Source organism: Canis lupus, chromosome 24 (assembly GCF_011100685.1).
Source record: "Canis lupus familiaris isolate Mischka breed German Shepherd chromosome 24, alternate assembly UU_Cfam_GSD_1.0, whole genome shotgun sequence".
Taxonomy (NCBI): domain Eukaryota; kingdom Metazoa; phylum Chordata; class Mammalia; order Carnivora; family Canidae; genus Canis; species Canis lupus.
In genome coordinates this window covers 42,239,770-42,265,887 of record NC_049245.1, presented here as the reverse complement: position 1 = coordinate 42,265,887, position 26,118 = coordinate 42,239,770, and the positions used below count along the sequence as shown (strand labels likewise).

Genomic DNA, 26,118 nt, shown 5'->3' with positions numbered 1-26,118 from the left:
ATTCTGTCCGGGGAAGAATGAAGAGCAAGAAAACAAAATACTAAAATGGCAACAATGGCCCCAGAGAAATATACACTAAACAAATCAGAAGAGACCTGAAACTGAAAAAAAAATGAAAGAAGAGAATAGGGGCCCCTGGGTGGCTCAGTGATTGAGTATCTGCCTTTGGCTCAGGTTGTGATCCCAGGGTCCTGGGATCGAGTCCCACATCAGGCTCCCCACAGGGAGCCTGCTTTTGCCTCTGCTTATATCTCTGCCTCTCTGTGTCTCTCAAGAATAAATAAATAAAAACCTTAAAAAAGAGAGAGAATATAATAGAACAGAATAGAATAGGTGAATAGAATCAAGCAATATAATGGATCCTGTGTCTATTTTGGTCTATTTGTTAGGAAACTAGATCCCAAACTTGTAACAAAAGAAATACATATATGTACTCAAAAACTAAATACAATGAAAAGATAGAATGTAATTGCAAAAATGAAATTAAAAGACAAAATAGGAAGGAATATAAACAGGTGAACAGAACAGAGAAATGCATTATATCCTGAGTGTATTTTGGTTGGTTTGTTAGAAGAAACTACATCTCAAAATTGTAAAGAAAGAAAAAAATATACAAAAATAAAATTAAATACATTGAAAGAATACAATGTGATTGTAAAGATGAAAATTAAAGACTTTAACAAAACACAAAACAAAACAAAACAAAAACAAAAGAAGAAAAAAAAAGCAAAATAAAAGTTAATATGATCAGAAGGGTGAAGAGAACAGAGCTATACACTATATTCTAGGTGTATTTTGGTCTTCTAGAAGAAACTACATCCCAAAATTGTAAAGAAAGAAAAACATACACATACACACACACAAATATAAAATAAAATATAATGAAAGGGTAGAATGTAACTGTAAAAATGAAAATCAAAAAATATTTTTTAAAACCTTGTTGACATAAGAAATTAGTTGAAAAGGAAAGAAGTAAAAAAATTAAATGGAAAGACTAAAGAATGGTGGGGAAAACCCCCATGAATTCCATATGCCGTATTCCCCTAGCGCTGGAGTTTTGTAGTTCTCAGTGATGGGTAGACTTAGTCTTGGCTGGATGTTCTTTGCTGATCTTCTAGGGAGGGTCCTGTTGCCTTGAGTCTCAAGTGTCTTTGGGCAGAATTGCACCATCCTTGCCAGGGGGCTGGGCTAAGCAATCTGCTCCGGATTGCTCTAAGTGGCTTCCCCCACCCCCCACATTTAAAAAATTTAAGTGCAGTTTGCCAACATGTAGTGTAATGCCCAGTGCTCATCCCATCAAGTGCCCTCCTCAGTGCCCATCACCCAGTTTCCCCATCCTCCCACCTACCTCTGCTTTTGCAACCCTTTATTTCCCAGAGTTAGTAGTCTCTCATGGTTTGTCTCCCTCTCTAATTTTTCCCACTCAGTTCCCCTCCTTTCCCTTATAATTCCTTATATTATTTCTTATATTCCACGTTTGAGTGAAACAATATGATGATTATCCTTCTCTGAGTACCTTATTTCACTGACATAATACCCTCCCTGAAGGCTTTCCCCAGAACTTTAGAGGATGAGGTGAAAAAGGCAGCCTCCCAATCTCCAGTCCCGCAGCCGAGAGCTGGGGCCCCACTCCTTAGTGCAGCCTTAGGGAAAAGCAGTCCAGCCCTCCTGTCTCCCTGGTCCCCATCTGCACTCCATGCTCACCCAGCCTGTGACCTAAGGTGTCTATCTCAGGCACAAGACCCTGTCTTGAGTCTCTAAGCCCCGCAGACTCCTGCAGTTCACTCCTTGCACGGCTCCGCCCCGGGGAGGAAGGGAGGGTCTCCCCGGTTTTACCACTTGCTGGGCCCCTGCTGGGAGACCGATCATGCAGACTGCACCCCAGTTCGGGGTCTGTGGCCACCCCAAGCTGAGAGCCTGCTCCTGGGCTCGCTGATTGCAGCTGGCTTCCCCTGCCACACGCAGGTACCCCTGGTCTCCCTGTGACCCTCTGGGGATCCTGAGACCATACTGTCCCACTGGGATTCCCCCCCCTGCTTTGCTGCCTGAGCGCCTTTGAGGCAGGGACGTCCCTCACCCGAGCAGACTTCTGAAATTTGTGATTTTGTGCTCAGCTGCTCTTCCCCTTTCCAGTGCCGGCTGCTGAGGCTCCCTCGCCCTGCGGTCTCTCTTCCCATGGGTCGCTGTCACTTCTCCATGCCTCCTACCTTGCAGAAAGTGGTTGCTCTTCTAGTTGCAGAGTTGCAGCTATTCTTTGCTTAGGTCTCAAGTTGAGTTTGCAGGTGTTGAGCATGATTGCATAGCGATCTAGCTGAGTTCCTGGGACCAGAGGAAGCTAAGGTCTCCTACTCCTCCACCACCTTGGACTCTTCTCTAGATGTCGCTTTTTTAAACCATTTTTTGCTAGAACTTCTCTTCAAATGCTGCGAAAATGATGGTTTTACAAATCTGCCACTTTCTCCGCACTGACCAGTTGGCAGTTACCATTCTACTGTAAATTTATTTAGCTTTATTTTCTTTTTAAAACTTTTAAAAAATGATTTTATTTATTCATCAGAGAGACAGAGAGAGAGAGGCAGAGACACAGGCAGAGGGAGAAGCAGGCTCCATGCAGGGAGCCAGACACCGGACCGATCCCTGGTCTCCAGGATCATGCCCTGGGCTAAAGGTGGGGCTAAACCACTGAGCCACCCAGGCTGCCCAAGCTCTATTTTCTATCAGTGTCCATACTTTTTTTGCATCTTTCCCAATGGTTTGTAATTCATTACTATACTTAATTATTTTGGTGCTCAAATTGTCCCAGATTTGGCCAATGGGAATTCCTTCTTTTGACATTCCCCATCATTGTTTCAAGCATGTTATTATTTTTTGGCATAAGATTTTCCAGGTTTAGCTTGTACCTTCCCTGTTCTAGTTCTGAAGTTACCTACTTCTTTGAGGACCTCTGGTTTCTTTCTTGAGGAATGGTTTTAGAGACCAAGATTTGGGTTGGAGATGTGTGCATTGCCTCTGGGCTGTCTTTGCTTCTAGGCCCTTTCAGCAGCCCATTTACACACACATGCACACAAACATACACTTTAGAAATCATGAGTTCTTATCCATACCTCCAATTCCAGGGCACCCTCACATAGTTCTTTGTCTTCCCTCATTCTGTATTTATATCTCAAATTGGTACATCTTTCAAAGTGAAAGGTGGTGATAATAATCGTGATGCATGAGGCAAAACAGATAATCTTGGAGAAAGTGGGGCATATGATCCTTTAGTTCACTAATTCAAGCCCTGTCACAACCATTAATATGCCCTGTAGCCTTGTTGAAGTCCTTGAGATATTCCTCAGCACCGTTTCCTTGTATTTTTTTTAAGATTTTATTTATTCATGAGAGAGAGAGAGAGAGAGAGAGAGGCAGAGACATAGGCAGAGGGAGAAGTAGGTTCCATGCAAGAGCCCGATGTGGGACTCGATCCCAGGACCTGGGATCACAACCTGAGCCGAAGACAGATGCTCAACTGCTGAGCCACCCAGGCGTCCCATCCTTGTCTTTAAAATAGGAGTATCTTACTCTCTGTGATTCATTTTGGGGGGCTCAGGCAAGAAAAATGTAAAGGCCCCTTTAAGACATACCATTTGCAAAAGCACACACAAGCATCGGGAGGTGTCACCTCTGCCTCCTGGACAACTGTTACAGCTGCCCAGAGGGGCTCCCTTCTTCCGCTCTTGTTACTCCTGTGGCCCATTCTCCCAGAGGTTCCTAATAAAACCTTCCGTGGCTTCTTGTTGTCACGAGACTGTCAGCTAAGTCACTTCTACCATCCAAAGGCTCTGCACAGTGTGCCCGTCCTCCAGGCCGGCCTCTCCACACGCACTCTTTCGCCTGAGCTCCAGCCCCACTGACCTCCTCTCCCTCCGCGGCCCAGGCCCCTCTCAGGTCAGTATCTTTGCGTGGCTGGCACCTCCCCTCCTCTCTGGTTTTATCGTAAAAGTCACTTGCTCAGAACAGCCCTTCTCTGTCCCCCTTGTTAATGTGGGTGTGTTGGAGCTTGCCTGTCTGGCTCAAGAGAGTGGATTATTAAATTTTCAAAAACATTATAAGCTGTTAGTCAAGTGTAGTCACTATTAAAGATAAAGTTATATAGGGGCGCCTGGGTGGCTCAGTCGGTTAAGCATCTGTTGTCTGCTCGAGTCATGATCCTGGGATCCTGGGATCGAGCCTCGCATCAGGCTTCCTGTTCAGCGAGGAGTCTGCTTCTCCCTCTACCCCTCCCCGCTGCTTGTGCTCTTTCTGTCTCATGCTCTCTCTCTCTCTCTCTTAAATAAGTTAAAAAATAAAAAAATAGTTATGATGAAGCAAATTGCATTAAAAACAAAGAGGATGGGATGCCTGGGTGGCTCTGTGCTTGGGCATCTGCCTTTGGCTTGGGTCATAATCCTCAATACTTGGGATCGAGTCCCACATCAGGCTCCTTGCACGGAGCCTGCTTTTCCCTCTGCCTCTGTCTCTGCCTCTCTCACTCTCTCTGTCTCTCATGAATAAATAAATAAAAAATCTTAAAAAAATCTAATTATTTTACCACATTTGGGTATTTCCTGTGATCTTGAGGTTACGCAGTGCTCCCATTCATGTGGTGGAGCTCTCACATAATGGCGCACTGCTGCACACCTTCTCCCAAGTCCTTGTCCCAGGATGCCATGGTGGTAGCTTGACTAACAGCTTATAATGTTTTTGAAAATTTAATAATCCACTCTCTTGAGCCAGACAGGCAACCATGATGTGAGGGTATTTACACAAAAGAAATGGGAAAACACTCTGAATTAGGGCCTCCCCTTGTCCCTAAGAGAGCTGGTGGCTAAACATTTATTAGCATGCCACCGTCCTCATCCAGTCACTTTCAGTGGTATCAGCTGGCTTATTTCCATAGTTCATAATATCTTCTTGTTTATTCATTTGGGTAAGATCCAGGAGAGCGGGGTCCTTCTCTGTCATCTCTATGGTCTGTTCCCTGCACCAAGTGCAGTAATTGGGATGGGTAGGTCCTCACACAATTGTTTGATGTGAGAACTGGGGGTTGCAGGTAATAAATGCTCCAGGCATTCAGGAGGCATTGGTCACCAGTGCCGGGTGCAGTCATCATAGGCTTCCTGCAGGAGGGGGCCTTTTAGCTGAAAAGTCAGCTCTTAATTAAGAAAGAGGAGGGAGTTGGGATGCCCAGCTGGCTCGGTTGGAAGAACATACGACTCTTGATTTTGGGATCTTGAGTTTGAGCCTCCCATTGTGTGTAGAGATTACTAAAAAAATCAATGAATAAACTTTTAAAGAAGAGAGGGGAGTTGCTCATAGTTCAAAATCAACTCAGGGCGACTTGAGTTCTACTGGGAGTCTCAGGCTGTTTGAAAAAGTAGCTTGGTTTTCAAGGCAAACTTGATTTTTTTATTCCTTCCCTCTAGATGAATTCAGGGTGTTAAGCAGAAGGATTTTCATCTTGCATTAGAGCACAAATGCCAATAATTATAAACAGAAATGCCTTTAAAAATATGGCCTTTTAATGCACCTGTTGAGCTACATTTTTCTTTTATAGCACACAAAAGACTTTGTCCATTTCATTTTAAATGTTAAGGAGCATCATGGGGGGTTACTAAATGAGTCATTAGCCTGCCCCTTACGGAGTCTGGAGCCATGAATGTGGTACCTGCTAGATGGTTTTTTTTTTTTTAAATCTGTAGAGAACATGTTAATAGCTGTTTGATACATCAGCAGAGTGGAGGCATTTTTACCTTAAAACCAGAAAGTTATGTTCAGTTGTGTTCGCCCGGCGCCTTCACCCACAGAGGAGTGTGCCCCGTGACCCTCAGGGTGGGCAAACCACAGGGCAGGATGCAGAGGGCTCTGGAGTGCAGTCCTGACTCCGCTTCCTGCGTGGCCTGGGAAGTGGACCTCAGCTCTCAGAGCCTGTTTCCTCACTACCGAAGGTGGGAGATGGCAGCTGCCACGCAGAGCCGTGGGACTTGGTGAGATTTGCCCTTGAAGCTTCCAGCGCGGTGCCCAGTGGTTCCCTTCTGTCCTTCCCTCTTCTCTGCAAGGTTATCAGCTCCTGCTGCATTGCTAGCTTTGGTGGTCCTTGTTTGGTGACCATGCAGCGTGACTTACAAAAGCATCTTGTCCCTGTGATCACCAGCAGCCCTGGGAAGACAGTGGGGCAGGGGTGGTCTGAGTTCCCTCCTCCTTGAGGGCAGTCCGCCTCCAGGTCTACTTGGTTCTACATATCAGATGTCATGCGTGGGCTTCCCGCCGTAGGAGGTGAGGATTTAGCTTTCTTATCCTGCTCCATCACCCCGTGACATTATCATTACTATAGATTTTTTTTTTAAGATTGTATTTATTAGAGAGAGGAAGAGAGGGAGAAGCAGGTTCCTTGATGAGCAGGGAGCTCAATATGGGACTCGATCCCAGGACTCTGCGATCATGACCTGAGCCGAAGGCAGATTCTTTACTGACTAAGCCACCGCGGTGCCCCCATTACCACAGGTTTTTAACCAAAATTCTATTTGATGTATGTTATGATTAGATTAATACTGGTCACATTGGAAGGTACCTTCTTTGCCCTCATTCCTGTACCCTCCAACACAGCTGGTTTTGTTTGCAGATTAATTCCAGCAGAGGAATTGTCGCCCCCGAGAAATGAATTCCCGGTAAGGACTTTCAGAGAAAAGCACAAAAGTGAGGTTCTTGTAAACAAAAGCTCAGGGAGACCCAGGAATGCCCCTGGGTCACAAGACGGCAAGTGGATCCTCAGGATCCTGAGAGTGACATTACCTGGCTCAGTCCACGAGTTAGCTGACTTTGGGCGTTGGACGAGAGGGGGGGATGCTGCAGGTTCCAAAGGACAAAGGGATGTTGTGTCTCAGATTTAAGCATCTTTGTTTTTAAAGGACTTGCCTGGGCCAGTGGTTTGTACCTGCCCAGGGTGGGTCTGTTCCCGGCACAACACGTACTGGATGTGGGAGCGACAGGCACCTGGCATGAGGAGCAGCTTTGGGAGTCAGAACACCGAAGACTGAACTTCCAAGGCTTAAATGGCTAATGGCTCGTGTGACACTTTCACTGGGTAGGACAGCCTGACCTTTCATTTTGGAGGGGAGTGTATAATTATTAAGTTTTTTTTTTCTTTTTTCTAGGCAGCTACAATCACTTCTTGTCCCATTTAATGAAATTAACTCTATTGTATGTGTACTGAAGACCCAGTCATCCCATCATGGAAATGTAAGGCCAGACAGAGTTGGGTCTTTTTCATTTCAAAAGTTTAGATTTATCCCTTAAAAAAGTGTGTCCGTCTTACCGAAAGTTGCTTTTGGATATTAGGTAAACACTTTAGACTTCCGGATTTGATTATTTTCTTTTCTTTAAACAAATGCTAGTTTTTCCTTTTTAAAATGGTTTAGCCTTTCAAATCCTTGAGCAATTCATTTTTTTTTTTAATCACGAAATGATTGAGGCCCTTTCCCCCGCCCTGTCTTACAGATTGTATTATTGCGCCATAGGGGAAACAGCTCAGGCTTCTTGGCTTTGGCATCAGTGAAATGCGGGTGATTGCTGTGTGGTTTCGAAGATGCAGTTAAATTAGAGGAGCAAGTGACATCACCGTCTCAGATCTGTGTGATCACAGTGACTGGCACAGAGTCAATTCCCAGGAAGCAGTGGCTATTTTGGGTGGTGTTGGGGATGATGCCCAGTTGGTGGGTGGTATCCTTCAGGTCCGAGTGCCCCTCCATCTGATCCTGTAACCTAAACCCTTGGCAAAGGATGACATATGCTTCCTGACCAGGTGTTGGTCAGTCAGTGGTTGATTCCTAGAACTTGTGTCATTAAAGCATGTGGCACTCGCTGGGTCCCCTTTTGGGCATGGTTCCTTAACCTGCTCCGTGCCTTAGGTTTTCTGTCTCTAAAAGGTGGATAATAAGCAGTTTCTTCATTCAAGGGTGTGAAGGGAATGAAACAAGCATGAAATTGAATAAATTGGTACATTGAAAGCACTTGGAATGGTGCCTGGAGCTCAGCACGCTCTCAGTAAATATTAGTTCCCTTCCTGCCTCGATCCTCACAGGGTGCCCTGGTTCCTGACTGCACAGCCCGGCACAAAGTAGGTGCTTTAGAAATTGCAAATATTCGTGCTAACAAGCATTTCCTGAGTCAAGTGCTGGCCCTGCCCGAAGAGAGAGCTTGTGCTAACTTTTCTTTTCTTTTCTTTTTTTTTAAGATTTTATTTATTTATTCACGAGAGACACAGAGAGAGGCAGAGACACAGGCAGAGGGAGAAGCAGGCTCCATGCAGGGAGCCCGACGTGGGACTCGATCCCGGGTCTCCAGGATCACGCCCTGAGCTGAAGGCAGCGCTAAACCGCTGAGCCACCCAGGCTGCCCCTAACTTTTCTTTTCAGCAAGAGAAGCTGCTATTTGGTCTCTACATAGATAAAAAGTTACAGATGCTTGAGGAGGTGTTGCTGGCTCAGAGGACAGCAGGAAGGTGGAGCTTTTATTGGACTTAGCAAGGCTGCCCTGACCTTTGCAATGTAGAGCTTAGAGGAAGGCAGACCAACCAGCATAAGAAGCCCTGGAACCTTCTGGAAGGGAAAGGGTTGATCACACAACTGCCTGTCCCTGGGACTGAAGTTAAGAAGACCTTCTAGGGTTGGGCTCCCACAAAGATCCAGAAGCAGGGAAGAGAAAGGGTCCCAGGAGATAAAATAGCTCTGGGGGTAGTATTGCCAGATTTAGTGAATAAAAATATATCTCAGTAGAACCATCTCATTCATTCCCTATGCAGGGTTGCAAGATAAACGATGGATAATTTTTTATTATAAATATGTCCCCTTCAGGGCAGCCCCGGTGGAGCAGCGGTTTAGCACCGCCTTCAGCCCAGGGCGTGATCCTGGGGACCCTGGATCGAGTCCCACATCAGGCTCCCTGCATGGAGCCTGCTTCTCCCTCTGCCTGTGCCTCTGCCCCCCTCTCTCTCTATGTCTCTATGAATAAATAAATAAAATCTTTAAAAAAAAATGTTCCCTTCAATGTTTGGGATCTACTTATATTGAAAAAGTGTAAGTTTATCTGAAACTTAAATTGAACTGAGTACCCCCTACTCTTTTAATCTAGCAACCTGCAGAGTGGGTGAGTGGAAGGACCCCCTGGGGGTTGGGTCTACCATGGAATTGGGAGTTACACTGAAACGCTGGGTTTAGGTTGCTGTGGGAGGTCTGTGCCCTAAGAATTTGCAGCTCGAGTGGGGTTAAGGGGTCTGGTCCCTGATGCAGTGGGGATCTGGGCCACTGGGGGATGGGGTACAATGTTGGTGGAGTGGGATTCCACACTGTGCCATCCTTGGTCCTGAAGGAGCTGCATCTAATTTGTTCTTGGAGATAGGCAGGAGCAGAACTGACCCTTCTTCCCTCCCTGGCACGAATGGAAGTAGAGGGTGTTGGAGCATCTTTGGGGGGGCGGTCTGGACTTCCTGTCGGTACAGGTAGCTGGGCCCCAGAACGTTGTGTTCTGGGACAGCCTGCCTGCACAATGTCTCATGTCATTTGCCTATTTCCTGGCAGGTTTACTTTTTTTAAAACAACTTTATGGAGATGTAATTTACATACCACAGAATTTACCCATTTTAAGTGTACTGTCAGTGGTTTTCAGCAATTTTACTGAGTTGTGCAAGGAGCTGTTTTTACTCACAACATTTCTGGCATGAAATGTATGGGTTTCTCCCCCACACCAAGCAATTTGCCAACTCTCTGGACGCCTCCTTGGTGTCCTGCAGTTCAATTCCATTCCGACACGGACTAGTCGGGGTTAGGAGGGACCCTCACGTTAAGGGCTCACCCACAAGCCTGCCCTCAGGTGAGATGCTGGATATAGGTCTCAGGTTGTCACCTGCACTTCTGACTGACCAGCTGTAAGTTGGGGTTCCCACAGCCCCCTCCTCGGGTCAGATAATGCTCTAAAATGACTCAGGAAAACACTTTACTTACTATTACCGATTTATCACAAAGGGTACAGCTTCAGAATACACAAATGGAAGAGATACCCAGGGCAGGGTATGTGGGAAGGAGCACGTGCCACCCTCCCAGGTCCTCAGTATGGTCACCAACCTCCCTGAACCCCCGCCACTTACGGGTTTTTATGGAGGTTCCATTATGTAGGCAGGACTGAGTGAATCAGTGGTTGTTGGTGTGATAACTCAGTCTCCAGCTCTTCTTTCTCTCCTGGGGTTGGGGCTGAAACTGCCAACTCTGTGATCATGCCCGTGGTCTATCTGGCCACCAGCCCTCATCCTGGAGCTATCTTGGGGGTCCCCACTCCCACCTCCCACCAGCTCATCTCACTAGCATGCGATATCCATTCTCATCACTCGGGAGATTCTAAGGACTTTAGGAGCCTGTGCCAAGAACCAGGGACAAAGACCAAATTCCAGTCTTTTTATTATGTCACATACAGTCGCATCATAATCCAGTGTGAGGGTGTTTTTGTCACCTCATTCAGATCTACAGTTCATTCTGTTCCTACCCCTAGCTCCACACAGCCACTACTCTATTTTCCGTCTCTATGACTTTGCTTTTTCCAGGTGTTTCATATGGATGTAATTGCACAAGCTCTAGTTTTGTGTGTCTGGCTTCTTTCACTTGGCATTCTGTTTTTGAGGTTCATTTGTGTTGTAACTGTGGTTCATTTCTTTTTATGCTGAGTAATATTTCACATTTTGTTTATCCCTTCAACGAGTCAGTGGGCATTTAGGTTTTTCCACTTTTTGGCTATGATATATAGTGCTTCTAGAACATTTGCATGAATAATCTACTTATTTTAATAATGGTTGAACTATGAATGTGAGTTGCAACGGGTGAGGGGAGCTTACCAAATGGAAGTGATATTTGAGGAAACAATGGTCCACTCATTTTCTTTTTATATTGCTCTTTTAAAAGGTAAGATACTATTTATATTTCTCTTTTTAAAAAGATTTATTATTTTAGAGAGAGAGAGTGCTAGTAGGAGCAAGGGGAGGGGCAGAGCGAGAAGGGGAGAGAATCCCCAGCAGACACCCTGCTGAGCACAGAGCCTGACGCTGGGCTCACTCCTATGACCCTGAGATCATGACCTGAGCGGAAACTAAGAGTTGGATGCCCAACCGACTGAGTCACCCAGGTGCCCCTGTCTACTTATATTTCTGTCTGATTTGTAAGACACGTCCAACCTGATTAGTGTTGAGTACTAAGGCCCAGAAAGGTCAAAGCTTTCGCTATTGGTGTTTTGAAACCAAAGTCAACACTGGGGGGTGAGAAATAAACTTTTTAGCAAACTATGTGAGCCCTTGAATGTCTGAAACAAAGCACTAGGAAACCAAACTTGTAGGACCACCCAGTTAAAAACTTAATCTTTTCTTTTTTTTAAAAAAAGATTTAATTGATTGATTGATTTAGAGAGTATGTGCAAGTGGGTGGAGGGGCAAAGGGAGAGGGAGAGGTTCTCTAGCCAACTCCCCACTCAGAGTGGAGCCAAATGTGGGGCTTGATCTTTTGAGCCCGAGATTGTGACCTGAGCTGAAATCAAGAGTTGGATGCTGGAAAAAAAAAAAAAAAAGAGTTGGATGCTGAACCAACTGAGCTACTCAGGCACCCCATTCAGTATCTTTCCTATCACATGTATTTGTATTTATGCATAAACTCTTTAAACAATATTTTATTAGCTTAAAATGAATGCACTGTGAATTGCATAATCTTACAGTGAATGCACTATGGAGTTACCTAGGAATTAGCTGATATATTTTATGGGAAACAAAAGAATTGCAAAGTGGGTCATGCAGATGGAGCCCCTTGAGGAACCCGCTGAGAGTACTTGCATCAGGGATGTAGACTGTGGACAGTGGCTGGTGTGCTGACTTATTTTGGAAGTAGCACCCAGTGTGTTTGTGTGGGACCCGCTGTCCATCTCATAGTCCCTGTGGTGGGCTGGGGGTCTATCCAGGCCTGAGTGAAGGCGCTGGCCAGCAACTGATTTGATGGTTGGCATATGATTTAAGTTAGTTGACTCGAAGTTCATTTTCTTCTTTTTTTGGGTGGTGGGACATGGGTAGAGGGACTATGGGGGAAGAGAAGCTGGTTTTCTACTGGAGGAATGAGCTTAGAGAGTAGAGCCTCATGCCGTTGGGCCCACCATGTGAAACAAACCTGCCTAAGAAAGGAGTCAAAGGATAGGAAATTAGTCTCAAGGTACAGAGATCTCTGATGACATCATTTCAGTGTCTAGAAGTAGCAGGGCCTGAATTCTTTCCTCCCTCTCTCTTTTTTTTTTCTTAAGCCAGTATGAGATGAATTTTTGTTGCTTGCAATTGCAAGAGTCTTGACTCTGCTTATGTTTGGAATAAATAGAGGTCATCAGAATTTGATTTTTAAAAATGAGAGTAACATGCTGTCTCTTGTTCCCAAGTGCTGTGGAGCAAAGTCTGACCTTTCTTAAATTTTTCTGGCTGAGCTTTAGACCACGCAAAACAATTTGTTTGCCATTGCTTCCTTCTTTATTCCTTTGTCAGGGAGGTGATCTGACACTGGGAGGGAAGTCTGGAGCAGTTTCGGATCCACTTGGCAAAGTGTTCCTTATTACTTTCTTGGCCTCCTTCTCCACTCAAGGATGGCTGGTGAGAACAAGAGCCATTCATTCACCTTACAGAGAAAAACCGAGGCACAAAATGGCAAAGCCATTGGGTCAATGAGACACAGTGAAGAGATCAATCAGCCTGGAGCTGTGCGTTCTTCTCTTGCAAACTTTCACTTTGAAAGAGAATCCAGACCTTGCTTGTCCAAGAGCAGTCCCTACACCTGCCACCAGGCTTCATGAAGACAGGGTTGTCATATTCAGTGTTCCTTCCCCAGCGCTGGGTATGGTAGCTGGTCCGTATTAAACACTCAACAAGGGGCACCTGGGTGGCTCAGTCAATTAAGCGTCTGCCTTTGGCTCAGGTCATGATCCCAGGCTCTGAGATCGATCCCACATTGGGATCGAGCTGCTTCTACATCTCCCTCTGCCTGCTGCTCCCCTACCTTGTGTGTGCTCCCACTCTCTCTGGTCAAATAGGTAAATAAAATCTTAAAAAAAAACCAACTCAACAAATATTTGTGATGGTGGAAGAGACGACGCAGACGTGGAGAACAGGTGAGTTCAGAAGAGAGTACGCATTTTATGTGCTAAGTGGGATATTTGAAGCCTGATGTCTTCTGAAACCAGCAATTGTGAGGCAGATGACTGGTAAATTGGTTTGAGACTTTAGGTAAGATATAAGTTAAAGGAGATGAGGTCTTATTTGGGCAAGAAGATGCCCAGGAGTGACTGTTGTATACCGAGCAGAGTCTTTGCACTTTTTTTTTTTTTTTTTTTTAATCTGGGACGCTTGCCATTATCCTGAAGCTAGTTTCTATTCCCATTTCATAGGGGGGAGACCCTAGGCACCGAGGGGTAAGCATCACCCAGCACTGATGGCATTCTGCTCCTGACCTGATTCCAAATATCCAAAACATCATGTTGGAGCTTTAAAAGAGTAAAAAAAAAAAAAAAAAAAAAGATCTGTGCCATGAGGCTGCACCCCCTATCATTTAAATCAAATTCTCTGCCCATTAAATCAAATTCTCTGATGGCTAGGACCCAGAATCAGAACTTTTAAAGTTTTGCCATGTGCCTCCAAATTTGAGAACCACAGTCCTACGTGCTTCTGGTTCACTTAGCACCAGTGATGATGATTCTAGAAGCTTTGTGTCACCCTACTCCCCTTTCTCTCAGCCGGAGGCTCTAAGCCTTGCTGGCTGCTCAACCTGTTTTTACTGCCTTTGGAGTTTTCTGGTGGGATTTCTGAGGGATTTCAGCTGTGGAAAGTTGTCTTGGCCTCAGTTTTGATGTCTTGATCGTGGGCGGCCTTGCCACACTGGGCGGGGTTCTGAGACCGGCAGTGCTGGCATCAGCTCGGCACCCGTTAGAAGTACAGAACCCCAGGCTCCACCCAGCGGGGTGAATCAGAATTTGCATTTCGGCAGGGTCCCCAGGGAGTTTGGGGTGCACATTCCTGTTTGAGAAGCCCCCTGGGTGTGCTCAGAATGGAACAAGATGACCCACTAATTTTAATGACGATGTTAGCAATGGGAGCAATGTAATGGGCCCCAAGCACCGTGACAGTGAGTCTTTTTTTTTTTTCTTTTTAAGATTTTATTTATTTATTTATGAGAGACACAGAGAGAGGCAGAGATACAGGCAGAGGGAGAAGCAGGCTCCATGCAGGGCACCTGACATGGGACTCGATCCCTGGTCTCTAGGATCACACCCTGGGATGAAGGTGGCGCTAAACCGCTGAGCCACCCAGTCTTTTGTGTTTTATTTCATTGAAATGTCTCAACCACGTTTGACCTTATTCCCGTTTTTCTTGGTGAGGGATCAGAAATAAACTACCATCTCAGGTGAGAGGCTGTGAGAAATAGGGCCCTGGGCCGAATTGAGATCTTGCCTGTTTCTAAACTCACGACCTCAGGCTCTGTGCTATGACGTTGATCTGTTTGAACGAGTTAAAGATGAGGCCCCATTTGCTCCCATCTGTTTGTTCACGCCTCAGATGTTTTCTGAGTGCCTGCTTTGGACCAGGACTGAGATGGACTTGGAGAAGTCGACAGGAGCCTACCTCCTCCCTGTGTTCCCAGTTAGGGGAGGGGATGAGAGGATGAGGGATGGGAGGAGTGGCAGACATGTATAAGGTGTGAACCTCTCCTGCTCTCTGTGGGCACCCCAAGTCCATGCCCTGAGCTCACCTTAAGGTAGGACTCAGTACTTTGTTGCACCCCTGCCCCCATAGGGCAAATCCATTGTTCCAAGCACTGGTGACCACATGCATTTCAGATCTTGTCCCCACTAGACATCCAGACCCTCCTTCCTTCTGCGGAGACTCTGCTCTCTGCCAGCTATTCACAGGCCCCAGAGATCCATGCATTTCCCTGCAGTTTTCTCAGAGCATCTGCCTGGCACAGGCATGTCTGTCTCCAAGTTTGGCTGCCAAGAAAAGCTAGATTGTGTCAACGTCATCATAGTTTCTAGTTATGATAGCAGGAGAGCAGTGCTCGAGACAGGTCCACGTACAGATGGTGGGTCACTGAGGAGGAGGTGGGTGGCCTAGCATACTGGAAACTGGGTTTTGTTGCCCAATTTTCTACCCTCCATTTCATACCTTGATTAGAAATGTTTCCATGCAGTTCTGTTTGCTTTACCTTTAGTGTAATATGAGGGTAGACCAGAAGTTTCCTTGGATCGTCTTACTCTAGTGGTTTGTCTTTGTTTTCAGCTCTTCTTGAAAACCCAGGGATCCCTGGGTGGCGCAGCGGTTTGGCGCCTGCCTTTGGCCCAGGGCACGATCCTGGAGACCCGGGATCGAATCCCACGTCGGGCTCCTGGTGCATGGAGCCTGCTTCTCCCTCTGCCTGTGTCTCTGCCTCTCTCTCTCTCTCTCTCTGTGTGTGACTATCATAAATAAATAAAAATTAAAAAAAAAAAAAAAAAAGAAAGAAAACCCAGTAAACCCAGTCTGTATGCACACCTGGTCACACTGGAGCTGGTCTCCTTGGGCTTGAAGCCCTTCTCGGTTGTTACTTTTCTGCCCTCCCCGCTCCGGCCCCCACCTGACTTCTCCCCACCCTGGCCCCTGAGGAAGCCACACGTCGGCCTCCGTATTTGTCAGAATGCCGCTGTTTATAAGTGGCAGCAGCTCAGTCACCTAAAGGCCAGATTTAGTATTACCTTCAGGCACAGAGGGATGCGGGTGTTCACATGACAACAGCGGGGGTCTTCTTCTCTCTTTCTCCTGCCGGCTTCCTTTGGTGCTGGCTTCATCGTCAGACAGACTGATGCCTCCCTCCTGCAGTCCCCTCTGGCACCCAGAGTTCCAGGGGCAGGAGGACCTCTGTTTCTCAGTGGCTCAAGAACAGGTATGGAGTCTCCCTGGGCCGTCCTGGGTCACAGATATGGCTGCTGTGCCCAAGAGGTGGAGGACCCACAGGTGGCCAGGTGGGGGCCAGGCACCTGCCTTGTGGCTCATGTTGAGGTGGGATCTGTGCCCACCTGTGCTGAAGCAGGGCCCACCTGTGACTGCCATGGACAGGGACAAGGTGAGAACCACCCACCATGTCCAGCTCTGCCCCTCACATCCGTGTGTGCCCGAAGCCCAGAGACAGTGACAGACTTGCTCAGGGTCACTCGAGCCTAGAGCCGTGTCTGGTCCCAGGCTCTCCTCAATTTCAGCTCAGAGTTTCCTCCGTTTGGCCGCCCAGTCTTTTCAGGGTGGTACCCACAGCCTTTCCCTTCCTGACAAACAGAGCCCTTCAGAGCCACTCTTATGGCATTCACCCCAAAGGACCATCTGCGATATTGCTCTTGTGTTCACTCTGGTGCTGAGTGGGATGTGCCAGCCTCTTCAGAATCAGAACATGTGGGTGCATAAACACAGTCAGTGCAAGGAAGGATCTTTTCCCCCCACAATTAAAAACAAAGAAAACACTGCCAGGAACATGCATATATCGGCAGTGTTAGATGCGTATCCTATAGAGTGTTTGGAGAACTGAGTTGATTCTTCAGGTATCGTTTGGGAAATCTATTCCTCTGGCTGGAGCAACTCACTCCATTCTGCTTTTCCACTCGCAGCCAACTGCTGGCTCGGGGGTAGACCCGCTTCCTGCATGGCCTATCACAGAACCTGGCAAAACAGAATTTGTAAGAACTTCCCTGAATGTTTATTACACTTCCATTAAAAAGTACATAAATAATAAAGTGTAATGAATTTTCACAAGTGGATTGAGAAACAGAAGGCTTCCAACACCTCAGGGAGCTCCCCTCCTGCCAATGAAAATAATTTAATTATAAAATAAAGCCCTGGTTTACTGGCTGCCAGATTTCTGCTTGGTTTTATGAGAATTTACATTCTTTATGCGGCAAATTGAAGACGCTGGCTTTGAACACAGGTCTGTCTGACCTCAGAGACTGGGGGAAAAAAAATCACATGGGAATTCTGGGAATGAGGGTTTTCTTATATGTCTATGCAGCTAGTTGTGAATTCCTGTGTTGGAGACCCAGGCCTACATTGTTTGAGGCCACTGGCACTCTGTCTGCCCTGGTAGGTTCAGGGTAGCTCACTGGCAGAAAAGAGAGAGGAGTCCACAGGACAGTTACACAGCGTGGTAAGTTCTCAGTCTGGGGAGGTCGATGGGGCTGGAGAGCTTGGGGGAAGGCCACTCAACCCAGCCTTGAGGATCTGAGAAAGTGCTGTGTGAGATGGAGACACATAAGCCCCAGAGTGCTGTGCGCATCCTCTTGAGTGAGAGATGATTTGACCTAGTACAACGGCACCGTTTTCTGAACACTTTATATTTTCAAGACTCTTGATAGGATGTTTGCATACATGCCCGGCAGCCCGCATAAACCACTTGATTCAGTCTCCATGTGGCATCACAGAAAAAAAAGATGCGGAGAACAAATGAACGGATTGCAGTGGTTCTCTGGGTTTGGCGCCCCGAGACATTTGGCAATGTCCGGAGACATGTGTTGTCGTGTGCCATATGTCATGATGCGAGGTGCCACTGGCATCTAGTGGATAGAGACCAGGGATGCCGCTAAACATCCTAAAATGTGCAGGATGGACCCACGACAGAATTGTCTGGCCCCGAGATCTGTGAAGCCAGGGTCGAGAAACCTGGCCGGAGTTCAATGCTGATCACTGCAGTGTCCTGGGAGACGGCCTGGGGACCCGAGGAAGCCGCACCAAGAGCCTCCCCGAGAATCTGAACTCACATGGACAGGCGGCAGCTTCTCCTCTCTTGCCCCATATCCTGACCGATTTTTCCTCTCCCCTAATACTTTTCTTTTTACGGTGAAAATCTTTGGGCTAGGGCAGCCCGGGTGGCTCAGCGGTTTAGGGTCCCCTTCAGCCCAGGGCCTGATCCTGGAGACCCAGGATTGAGTCCCGCGTCGGGCTCCCTGCATGGAGCCTGCTTCTCCCCCTGCCTGTGTCTCTGCCTCTCTCTCTCTTTGTGTCCCTCATGAATAAATAAATAAAATTAAAAAAAATCTTTGAGCTAGATTTTCTCAAACTTCACTCGTTCGTGTGTGACCCTGATGGTTTTGTCATGTCCGTGACCCATTTACTGAGGAGTGTCATCGCCAACTCACATCTTTATTTGTAAATACTGCTCGAGTCCCGTCCTGGGCAACACTACTTAAGAGATCACGAGTCTTGTAAACGATGTAATATGCATTTAGATATACTTACAGTATAAATAAGATCCAAATATTCAAATTGTGCCTTACTGAGGAAAGTTTTCTATTAAAACAGAAGCCGTTGGCAAATGTGTACCGCCGCGGACCTTCGTGCACGCCCGTGGTGGAGCACACTTTATACTTTGGGAAATGGGACATGTTGGACCTTCACCGTACTCCTTCCTCCTCCTCCCTGCTGACGGCCATCCGCAGGTGCCTGGGGGAGGAGGGGCAGGCAGCTCCAGAAATTTCTAGAGGCAAGCCAGTGCAGGGAAGGGGAGTGTGAAATTCCTATGTTGATTATTTTTTGGATCTTATTACATTGCATTCAGTCATCACAACTAAATGCTGCCAGGTAAGTGGGTGGGGTGCCCTCCCCCCCTTTTACAGATGAGCACACAGGCTCACAGAGGCCTGCGGTTTCACACCTGTGCCTGGTGTGATTGCCCAGAAGTCTCTTTTCCCTTGCTGCCACGATAGCCCAGCCTTGGGTGTCCTTGAGTGTTGACCTGCCTTCACACCCACTGCAGGAAAGAGGACTCTGACCCTGCTTTACCCCAGGGGCTCGCCACCCCAGCGAGGCCAGCCGTGGTGCTTTCACTACTAGCCGGTCAGGGTGCCGAGGGGGAGGGCTTCCCACGTCCTCTCTCTGGTCAGCAAGAAACGTGTCTGCCCACCTGGGAGAGGAGCAGAGGGGCTTGGCTTAGGTAAGCTGCCATTTCCTGACACTGGGTCTAATCCCTTTGGGGGGCTGGGAGGCTCTGAGGAGCAGTGAATAGCCCCCAGGGAAAGATGATTACAGGGCTCCCTGAAGGCCCCTGGGTGCCTTTCTAGGCATGGCTGGTCAGAGAAGCCAGGAGTTCAGCGGTGGTTGCCGCCTCCCCTCCTGCAGGCCTGGCCCTCACCTCCAGGCTCCTTGAGATTCCTTCAGTTTCTGGCCTGTGCTTCTCATTTTTTCCCACTTGTGTCTCATTCACCTCCCTCCCTGCTTCCTCCTCCTTGAGGCTCCCCGGCCCCCTACCCCAGGGCACCCCTGGCTGAGTCGGGGGGGGGGTGCTCTCTGCTTCTGCAGCCCTCTGGCACCCTTCCCACCTGCTAGGTGTCCGCGTACCTGTCATCTCCCTAATACCCTGGCCGTCCAGGAGGGCAGGTCCCCATCCACCTGCCCACCTCAGTGGTCCCCTCACCTGGGAGGGGCTAGCGCATAGGAGGCCCCCTCAGTGGGCTGCACTGGCGGTAGGGGGAGTCTGGAGCCTGGGCTCCATGCTAGGGCTTCCTGGAAGCATCGTGACCTCGGGCAGGCTCTTTTCTGCAGCTCGTTTCCGTGTGAGGTGGTGAGGATGGCGGTTACCTACCTTACAACTCGGCTTCTTCAGCTCAGCGCTGCCGACATTTGAGGCAGATAATTCTTGGCTGTGGGAGCCTGTTCTGTACACTGTAGGGAGTCTAGCAGCAGCTCTGGCCGCCACTTGTTAGATGCCAGTACCACCCCCACCCTAGATGTGACCCATAAGAGTATCTACTGACATCGGCAGATGGCCCCTGGGGTCCACACGGCCCCTGGTTGAGAACCACTGTCTTTAGGAGACAGTTGTGAAGGTTCAAGGCGATCAGATGTAAAGTGCCCAGGACGATATCTGGCATTTAATTAAATACTCTCTAAACATTAGTTATTGTTGTTATTAATGACTTTTACCCAGAGTGGGCAAGCTCTGGATGCCTAGATATTTCTAAGTGAATGGTTTTGAGTCATGGGACAGCACTTGGTACTCACTGAGCATCAGTGACACAACCCTGCCCCTGGTGAAGACTAACTTTCATGAACTATTCTCCTCCTGGCATAGAAGGGATGTAGAATCTGTGCCCAGTCCTGCTTGATGACAAGCTAGTTAGTGATGGGTGCAGAACACACAGCTGGGGTGGTGTGGCGCTCTCTCTCACCTTCTTGGGGACCTGGGTCAAGATGATTAACCTCCTCCACCATCCAGCTTCCTTTTCTGCAGGCTGCGATGGGAGTAGTGCCTACCTCCAGGCTTCTGGTGAGAATTCAGTGAGTTAATGTATCAGAACACTTAGCACAGTATCAGGCACATACTAACACCATATCGCATCCAATTATTATTATTTCTATTGATTTGGCTCCCAAGTAGGTGTTCTTAGATGAGAAAGTTTGAGTTCTTCAATTGAAAGCTTCCCTTCTAGTCTGCATTTTGTCATCTGGTGGTCCTGGCTTCTAGATTCATGTTGTAGGCACTTGGAGGGCCCAACATTAATTGCAGGTGCTTCACACCCTGACAGGAAATGGTGACGGGAAAGAGACTTAAGCCCCTGGGTGCTGGTTTTTTGTTATTCTTCAGAAATGAGCAGTGCTTGTTGGGTTAGGTGGTTCTCATAGTTTGGTGTACATCATAATTGCCTGTGGAGTTTGAAGATTTCAGATGCCTGACATTACCTGTGATCTGCTGGATTGTGAGTATCAGAGATTGGGCTGTTTTTCTCAGACTCCACATTTAGTGGGGGGAGGTTTTCAGCCAAGGAGGCTGGAGTATGTTGTGGCTCCCAGCCCTATAGGAGAACATCAGAATTAAGCTCAAAAGTTCAACTTAAGTAAGGACAACAGGCAACCATTTCTAGAGACCCCGGGAGCCAACCACTGCAGTGATCTTACCTTGGGGATGGGAGTGAAAGATGAACGTAACTTAACAAATGAATTAAAATCATGATGGGCTTTTATTTCCCCAAATTAAGCATTTTCAAACCTGACTCCTGCTGCTTAAAATGTTTATTGGCTTTCTGGCACATGTAGTGGCCACATGGAAGTGGACGCCTGATATTGTTCACCCCCTCAATAAGAGATGTACTCCCCAGGGCTATCTACAGGCTTTGGAAAAGGAGAGCAAATAAAATGATTAATTGGTTTTTGGTTCTTGTGACATCTCTATGGAAACTCTATTATGAAATTCTGGACTTGTGAGTTGTAGAAATATGCATTAGTCTCCCTCCATGGCAGCACATGCCTCAGGTGTCATCGGGTCATGGCTCAATCATCTATACTGTTTTCGTGAGAGGTGCTAGGGCATTGGCGTTGGACTTGCAGATGTGGGTCAGGCAGCCTGTTTGGACCTCTGCTTCTCTACTTGCTACCGAATTTTCATAGACAAGCTCCTTAATCTCTGAGTTTCAGATGCCTCATCTGCAAAATAAGGGTGATCACAGTATCTACCTTGTAGAGTTATTGCAAGGGTCAGAGAAGCAAATGCCTATACAGTATCTAGCACAGTTCTTGGCCGGGGGTCAGTGCTCTATGCAGATGAGTACTTTTGGGTTTCCATTATGCTCATGTGAAAGTCCTCAATGCCCTTGCTTTGCTTTGTGAAAGATGGTCCCTGGACTATCAGCTGCATCCCCTGGGGGACTTGTCAGAGTCAGAAATGCAGAATCCTAGGCTTCACCCCAGGCCGGCTAATTTGAATTTTGCACTTGAACAAGATCCCAGGTGATTCTTGTGGGCATTTACATCTGGAAGTGCTACTGTAAGTGAAAATGTATACAGCGAGGAGAGCTGAGTCAGGTTTGAATATGGGAACCTGTTGCCAACATCATGTTGGCACTAAAAAGACATCTGCACCAGGACACAAGATAACGCTGTGACCCTAACCAGCTGGGCATTGTTAGACAACCACGTCACCCCTCCTGCACGGGTTCATCGTCTGTAAAATGACTCACCTGTTTTAGAAGTTTGTTGAGAGGATAAGTGATGTGAAAGCTGATATCAGAGTGAAAAGTGAGGTATTTTTATCTTGTTTACATAGAAAAAGGACATCATAATTTTTATAGCTGTTAATACAATTTTCAAAGAATCTGATTCCCCATTTTCCACTTTTGCTGGCTGAGTGGCAATGGGCAAGACCTATTATTTGGTGCCTCAATTAGAATAATGGAGAGGGAGAGTGGCCCAGGAACTACGGCCTGGTATTTTTGGAAACTAAATGGGAGAATTTTGTAGTTTGGCTAAAAGGCATTGCCCTAGAAAAGATAAGCAGTGTGGTCAATGGCAGTGTTTATGCCATTTACAAAATACTCTGAATTGCAGCGTAAGGTCTGATGGCCATGTGCAAAAGTCACCAGGATGCTTCCAGGTGGCGTATTTTAATGGGTCACACATTTAGCAGCCACAAAAGCCTTTTATTATTTCCAAATATCACAACCAAAACAAGAGACAAGTGATATTGCTTATATTGCCAGGATGTCTTCAGGTACAAGGTAACCACAATATATTCCAGCACAAGAAAAATACACAATTGTACACCAAAGACACAGCATATTATAAGAATTCATCCGGGGTTGCGGGGGGCAGTGTGAGGACAGCCAGAAAGCACAGCAAGAAGTTCTTTAGAGCAGGCAAGGGTCTGCGTGTGTAGCACGCAGTGATGTACAGCGCGCAGAGACCGTGCTAGTCAGCAAAGCTCGCCCTACGCTCACAGGAATGAGTTGCTTTACTTGATAAGGTGCGGGCATTGAGAGCCAGGTCGTCACCCCAACTTTTATATCATGCCGGAAGAAAAAAGAGCAGTGAACCAAGAAATTTCTCTTTCATAGATAACTCAGGTATAGATAAGGTGATAGAGACACAGCTACTGTGAGCAAACACAGTGCTGCCGAGAAAGCCACATGCATTTTCACAGTTTCTGAAACTACAGGATGGCAAGTTCTTGAGACACGTGCCCTCTCATCCGTGCTTCCCTCTCTCGCTTGAATGACAGAAAAGGAATAATAGGAAAGAGGCCTTTTCTTTTTTAAATAGGGAAATTTATCCCTTAAAATAGCAAGATTTCAAAATACTTGGTGCACAGGTATGTGCTGATTTTCCAAAGCACTGCATCTGTCTTTCATTAGAATTTTGAAAGCAGCCTTAGATTTAATGCATAAGAACCCGACAACGCCAGCAGCAGCCAGGATAGAAGTGGGTTGCATCCCCATGCTAGTTTTCGAGGGGAGGCCAGTATGGGGGTTAAGAAGAGGGGCATACACGGCATTGCTTCTTCCATAACAAGGCTCAGTATTTTTTAGGCAAGAGAGTAGAAACTCAGTTTCTTATGAAACAAGGACAAGACCAGCTGAGCAACTGACAGCCAGAGCCGTGACAGGTTTCCTGAGGAGGCCTTCGAACCCCTCTTACAGTCAGTGAGGGTCCTTCTTCTGGTCTGATGTGTGGCAGGGAGACACAGGGAGGGGGAGCAGAGGCAGGTGAGCAGGGGCATTACAAACCCCGGGGGCATGGAAGTGAATGCAGGCGGCACCCAGAGCAGCCCTCACTGAGTCCCGCCAGGGCCTCTTTGGGAAATCAGTGACTTACCCCCTTCAGAATCCTTCGAGAAAGCCTGTTATGTACCATTTTCTCCGTCAAAAGGCTTTGCAAGCACAAAGACAAAAGACACGGACTGTCATGGCTGTTGACATATTTTAAGTCTTGCAAGGATGTCTCTACCGCCTCTTCTGTTTTCTAAACACCTTGGCTGGTTGGAGGGTCCCCAGTGACAGAGCCGACGCCCGCTCCCGTGGTCCCGGCGCCCTACCCCAGGTTCATGCCGTTGCAGCTGCAGAGGATCTCCTTGAAGGTGTTACGTAGCTCTAGGCTCCGGAAGGCGTAGATGAGGGGGTCGATGATGGAGTTGCACATGATGAGGACCAGGTAGGTGTTGAAGTGGGCCGTGTAGCAGACGCAGTAGGGGTTGGTGGGGCAGGTTATGATGAGGACGAGGTGCAGGAAGAAGGGGGCCCAGCAGAAGATGAATACCCCCAGCAGGATGGTGATGGTGACAGCCCCCTTCATGCACGAGTGCTGCTGCGGGGCCACCCCGTCGGCAGGTGGCAGCGCCGCGATGCGCTGGACGTGCAGCCGGGCGAAGAGGAACATGTGCACGTAGAGGGTGCCCATGAGGAGCAGCATGGCGAAGAACATGGTGATGAGGCACACGATGACCATCTTGCTCTCGGAGTAGACGATGAACACCACGCCGCACACGCCGCAGCACACCCAGATGGCCACGATCCAGGCCAGGGCCTTGCGCACGGTCATGATGCTGTGGTAGCGCAGCGCGTAGAAGATGGTGACGTACCTGTCCACGGCGATGGCCAGGAGGTTGCAGATGGAGGCCACCAGGGAGATGCAGATCATGGAGTCGAAGACGTTGTCCATGTGCTGGACGAACCGGTCCTCGAAGGTCAGGTAGTTGCTGTTGACGATGGCGATCATGACGGTCTCCAGGGCGTTGGACACGCTCACCAGCATGTCGGCCACCGCCAGGCTGCAGAGGAAGAAGTACATGGGGGAGTGCAGGTTGCCGTTCCTGGCCACGGCCAGGATGACCAGGATGTTTTCCAGCAGGCTGACGATGCCCAGCGCCAGGAAGACTTCGGGCTTGATGAAGACCTGCTCGCAGAAGCCGCTGCCGCTCTGGTTGCCGAAGGACGCGGCTGCGAGGTGCTCCGAGCTGTTGGGCAGCGTCGGCTGAGCAGACAGTAGGCAGCACGAAGCGTTCATTGCTAACAGGCCGGTGGATCAGAGCTGGGGCTCTGGCAGCTTCCAGAACCTGCTGCTGCTGCTGTTTCTGGGAAAGGAAAAAAAAAAAAATCACCCTGCAGATGCTGGTCGTGGATGCCCGTCCGGTCCCGACAGGTACTGTTCTCCCCTCTGAGCAACAGGATGAAGAGAGGGAGGGAAAGTCAGCTTGGACACAGACGAGAGAACTTTCCTCTGCTTCTCCGGGACACCCAGTTTCACGGACACTCTTCTGTGTCGTCTGCCTTCTCCCCCACTCTTGCCCCTGCTCACACCCCCCCACCTGGGAATGGAAAAGCTGCCACTGGTTGCTGGAGTGCCAGCCGTTTGCAGAGCAGGACCGGGCACGAGGTACCTGTTGCTAGAGGTGAGGGGTGAACACCAGGCTCCGCACACGGGCTGCGGGCAGACAACTCCTGCTTCATCTCCAGCGCCGCGGAAGACCACTGAGCATCAGCTTGGAGCAGGCGCCTCCCCGACAGCGGCACCTGCTCGGGTGGGGAGCGTGAGAAGCAGGCTGGTGCCCTCTGCAGGCCACAGCGCTGGTCTGCGCGCCGCCTTGGCCGAGCGGTTCCTATTTGTCATGGAAACTGCCTCAGGCATTTGTCCATTCATCCAGCTTGTTCATTCATTTTTGTTTTGTTTTTTTTTTAAATAGCCATCACTTATGGAGCACCTACTCTGTGTCAGGTCTCTGCTGGGAGCAGGGAATGTAAGGGTGGGCCAGACCCACACGCCGTCCCGGTTTCCCCCAGACTCGGCGTCCAAGGTGGGAGACCAGAAGTCAGGACGCCTTAGTTCATCGTGATGAATGTGTGATGACGAAGGCCAGAGGGCTGGGGGGACGTGGGGGTGGAGGCCCAACCTGGATGGCCAAGGAAGTTCCTGGACGAAAGAGCATCTGAGCCTTGACTTGGAGGAAGAAGGTGATGTCTAGCGGTGGCGTGGGACTGGGGTCAGAGGAGGTAGAAAAGAGTCCCGGGCAGAGGGAGTCACATACCCCAAACCAGGAGACAAAGAGCAGTGGCTCTCCACCCTGGCCATGGGGATCATCATGGAATGTGGGTACGGGGACCCACCTGACCTCCTGAATCAAGATCCCCAGGGGTAGGACCTGGACAAATGTGAGTCCGGTTTTCAACTGGTGACCTGGGGCATGGCCAGGATTGAGATCGATTGAAAAGGAGGATTGGTGTTTTTCTTTTTCTTTTTTTGTCATTTTTTTAAAAAGATTTTATTTATGTATT

General features: G+C 48.1%; 1 protein-coding gene and 1 long non-coding RNA gene across 5 annotated transcripts in view; both read right to left on the bottom strand.

Annotated features, from left to right (window-relative positions):
* LOC111092149 overlaps nucleotides 1-10,430 on the bottom strand; it is a 49,609-nt gene extending 39,179 nt beyond the window's left edge. For all 4 annotated transcript variants that reach the window (XR_005378008.1, XR_005378011.1, XR_005378009.1 and 1 more), the window contains exon 1: nucleotides 10,160-10,430. This is a non-coding gene — a long non-coding RNA (uncharacterized LOC111092149). The remainder of the gene's footprint in view (nucleotides 1-10,159) is intronic.
* A 13,185-nt stretch (nucleotides 10,431-23,615) lies between these two features.
* On the bottom strand, nucleotides 23,616-25,280 carry MC3R (melanocortin 3 receptor). The gene has a single exon (NM_001135124.1). The coding sequence runs from the start codon at nucleotides 24,851-24,853 to the stop codon at nucleotides 23,882-23,884; it is 972 nt and encodes a 323-aa protein (NP_001128596.1). The 5' UTR covers nucleotides 24,854-25,280; the 3' UTR covers nucleotides 23,616-23,881.
* Between the last annotated feature and the right edge of the window lie 838 nt (nucleotides 25,281-26,118).

Excerpts from the sequence above, each read along its gene's own strand:
- MC3R (NM_001135124.1), bottom strand. The coding sequence starts at position 24,853 with ATGAACGCTTCGTGCTGCCTACTGTCTGCTCAGCCGACGCTGCCCAAC.